The sequence below is a fragment of the Lathyrus oleraceus genome, chromosome 3 (genome assembly GCF_024323335.1).
Source record: "Lathyrus oleraceus cultivar Zhongwan6 chromosome 3, CAAS_Psat_ZW6_1.0, whole genome shotgun sequence".
NCBI classification, from domain to species: Eukaryota; Viridiplantae; Streptophyta; class Magnoliopsida; order Fabales; family Fabaceae; genus Lathyrus; species Lathyrus oleraceus.
The window spans coordinates 234668687-234672024 of record NC_066581.1 but is presented as its reverse complement, the minus strand read 5'-3'; the positions used below and the strand labels follow the sequence as shown (position 1 = coordinate 234672024).

The window sequence follows — 3338 nt, the reverse complement described above, 5'->3', positions numbered from 1 at the left end:
CTCCTTCAATACTTCTTGACTTTTCCTTAGCTCGTCCATCATATCTTGAGACATGGTTCTTTGTTCTAAACGCGTGTTAGGAATCACTTTGCTGATCATGGACAAAGGATGAATGAGTTTTTTTTTGTATTTTGTCTGGAAAATGACATGCGTTATGATGAGATGCAGATGCAATGAAATGTGAATGAATGCAATGCAAGCCATGCATATTTGTGTTTTTTTTATACACGGGTTCAAAAGTCCGAGGTACTGATAAATTTGATTGCTTTTCCAAAACGGGGTTCTCACCGGGTATGGTCTAGGGCTTTGTTACAAAGGATCCCCAGAGTCATTGATTCACAAGAATGTTTGACGCTTATGGGAAATACTTTCCGGTCGTCAACTCCATCTAGGGAATCTATTCTGGGTGAGGTTCTCGTACCGACTCTTACGAAGTATTCACCTCGGGAGTCCGTACTACGCAACCATCGACTGGGTTCTAGATAGGGTACTCAGAGTCATGGATTCAAAAGACTGTTTGACGCTTACGGAAAATACTTTCCGGTCATCAACTCCATCTAGGGAATCTATTCTGAGCGAGGTTCTCGTATCGATTCTTACGAAGTGTTCACCTCGGGAATCCATACTACGCAACCATCATTTCTAGTTGGCCAAAGTTTCAATGTTCTAAAAGGTTCTTAGAGTCATGGACCCCTTTGAAACATCGAAGCTTACGAGGTATACACCTCGGGCGACAATATTTGCAAAAGAATCTACTCTAAGTGAGGTTCTCGTACCGACTCTTACGAAGTATCCACCTCGGGAGTCCGTACTACTCAACCATCATCCTATCTTATGTTGTTTTTTTTCACTCTAGACTCGGGTGTAGAGTCTTTCCCACATGGTTTGCAATCAAGATCCAAGGGCCCAAAACGGTGGAACCAATATACAACAAATATCAATATAACAATAAAGATATTAAAAATCAATAAATAATGGAAAAGCCACATAATTAAACAAACAAAGGCACACAAACGTCCTAACTAGGCTTGACTCACTTAGGGATTTGCCATTTCCCCAGCAGAGTCGCCATCTGTCGCACCTCGAAAAAATGGGGATACGACTACAAAGCGAAGCGCGATCGCACGCTCGCAATGATGGACTGAACAGAGTCGCCACCGAACTTTATTTATTCCCAAAATGGGAAAGTGTCATACTCCGATTTTGGTCCTGAATTTTTCCATTTTTTTTCATTTTTATTTGGCACTTGGCTAAAGTTCATTTGCATACATTCGTGACCAAAGGCAACCATCCATTTCCAAATCCTTAATCATGTATCCATAATCATTTCATCATTTTTGAATTAATTCTAGGAGTAGCAAACTAAGTTCAATTTGATTTTGATCCAAAATTGACTTTAGAGATTCAAATTGATTTTGAGGATTAGATTAATTTTGGAAATTATTTCAATACCTTTTGTCGATTTAATTTTAGAAGTTTCAATTAATTAGCCATGGTTGTATTATTTCTTGGTAGGCCATTTAACCACTTTTTTTTTCATAAAAAAATTCTGCATGAGTTTACAAATTTCAGCCCATATCCAAATTCCTTAAACCCACAATTAAATCCATTTTTTTCCAATCCAATAACCCAACTCTATTTTTAAATCCATTTTTTTCAAACTATATCCAAAATCCATATCCATTTTCATTATCCATTTTAAACCATTTCATATCCAAATCCATTCAATCATAACAATTAACCCAAAGTTCATTAACCCAAAACAATTATCCAACAAAAACAAATCCCAATTCCAATCCCATAAGAATTCCATAACAGCAACATCATGTCTAAACCAATAGCATCCACAGTCATCAAACATGCATGTTGTACATAGCATAACAGTAGCAAACAAACCAAGCAATTATGCTAGTGTCTACACTAAACTGATAATCTAAGCTATGGCTCTGAATTGGTGGTCCAAGGAACCTACAAGCAGTCAACAACAAAGTTCAAGCACTACTAAATTTTCTTTTGTTCAAGACGAAGAAGAAACAATGTATTTCAAGGGTTCGTTGGCCAAGTTTCCTGCCAAATGCAATGCCGCTGCAAGCATCAATGGCATTTCCCCTCACTTGTGCTTTATATGTCTACTCCATTTGGCAAATGAGAATGGATTGAAACTTCAGCGCTTTCCCAACTTGGATAATCTTTCAATATTTCCTCCCACATGATTGTGAACCTGCAGAATAATAATTAACGGCATTAAAGAACTATGACAGATGCAAAAACAGCAAAAGCAACTCTGCCCCCAAGGATGGTCACGAAAATCAGATTCAATTTGCATTAGAGCGAGGAATTGGTGCAATGATTTCCGCCATGTCCACAAAACAACTACCATTTCCTACAGGGTCATTTGAAATGATTCACTGTTCAAGATGCCGTATAGACTTTCATGAAAATGATGGGATTTTGATAAAGGAGTTGGGTCGCCTTCTTCGCTCGAATGGTTATTTTGTTTATTCAGCACCACCAGCTTGCAGAAAAGATAAAGATTTTCCTGTCATTTGGGACAAGTTGGTGAACTTAACAACAGCAATGTGCTGGAGACTCATTGCTCATAAAGTTCAAACTGCAATATGGATTAAAGAAAATAGCCAGCCCTCCTGTCTTCTGCAAAATGCAAAACAAAAGGTTATAAATGTCTGTGATGTGGATGACGAATCTAAACCTTCATGGAATATCCCACTTAAGAACTGTATACAAGTCAGAAGTTCTAATACAGAATCTTACAACCTACTACACTCAACATACCTGACACTGTTGGAATAACTATGCCGAGTGAATTTGGGAAACTGATTGCTGATATAAAAGCTAATACACCCGGAGTTGAGAATGTTATTATTTCCACTCACTGTCAAAATGATCTTGGACTTTCTACTGCTAACACCATTGAGTGTGCTCGGGCCGGTGCTAGGCAGCTGGAAGTCACCATTAATGGGATTGGTGAAAGGGTTGGAAATGCCTCCTTGGAAGAGGTTGTGATGGCCCTGAAATACGGAGGACATATCTTCAACAATCTCCACACTGGAATCAATACAAGGCACATTTATATGACAAGCAAAATGGTTGAAGAGTACTCTGGTTTGCAGTTACAACCACATAAGGCTCTTGTGGGAGCTAATGCTTTTGCTCATGAAAGTGGCATACATCAGGATGGAATGCTTAAACACAAAGGTACATACGAAATCATATCACCGGAGGATATTGGACTTGAAAGAACCAATGAAGCTGGTATTGTTTTGGGGAAACTTAGCAGACGCCATGCTATGAGGAAGCGACTTGAAGAGCTTGGATAC

At 38.7% G+C, this 3338-nt stretch overlaps 1 protein-coding gene across 1 annotated transcript; it reads left to right on the top strand.

Annotated features, from left to right (window-relative positions):
• The first annotated feature begins 1940 nt into the window (after positions 1–1940).
• LOC127130619 (probable methyltransferase PMT6) lies at positions 1941–2811 on the top strand. Its single transcript, XM_051059593.1, has 2 exons — positions 1941–2116; positions 2262–2811. The coding sequence occupies exons 1-2, from the start codon at positions 1941–1943 to the stop codon at positions 2809–2811; spliced, it is 726 nt and encodes a 241-aa protein (XP_050915550.1).
• The last annotated feature ends 527 nt before the right edge of the window (positions 2812–3338 follow it).

Excerpts from the sequence above, each read along its gene's own strand:
- LOC127130619 (XM_051059593.1), top strand. The coding sequence starts at position 1,941 with ATGGCTCTGAATTGGTGGTCCAAGGAACCTACAAGCAGTCAACAACAA. Across the intron at positions 2,117-2,261 it reads AATGGCATTTCCCCTCACTT|ATGCAAAAACAGCAAAAGCA; the intron begins GTGCTTTATATG and ends GAACTATGACAG.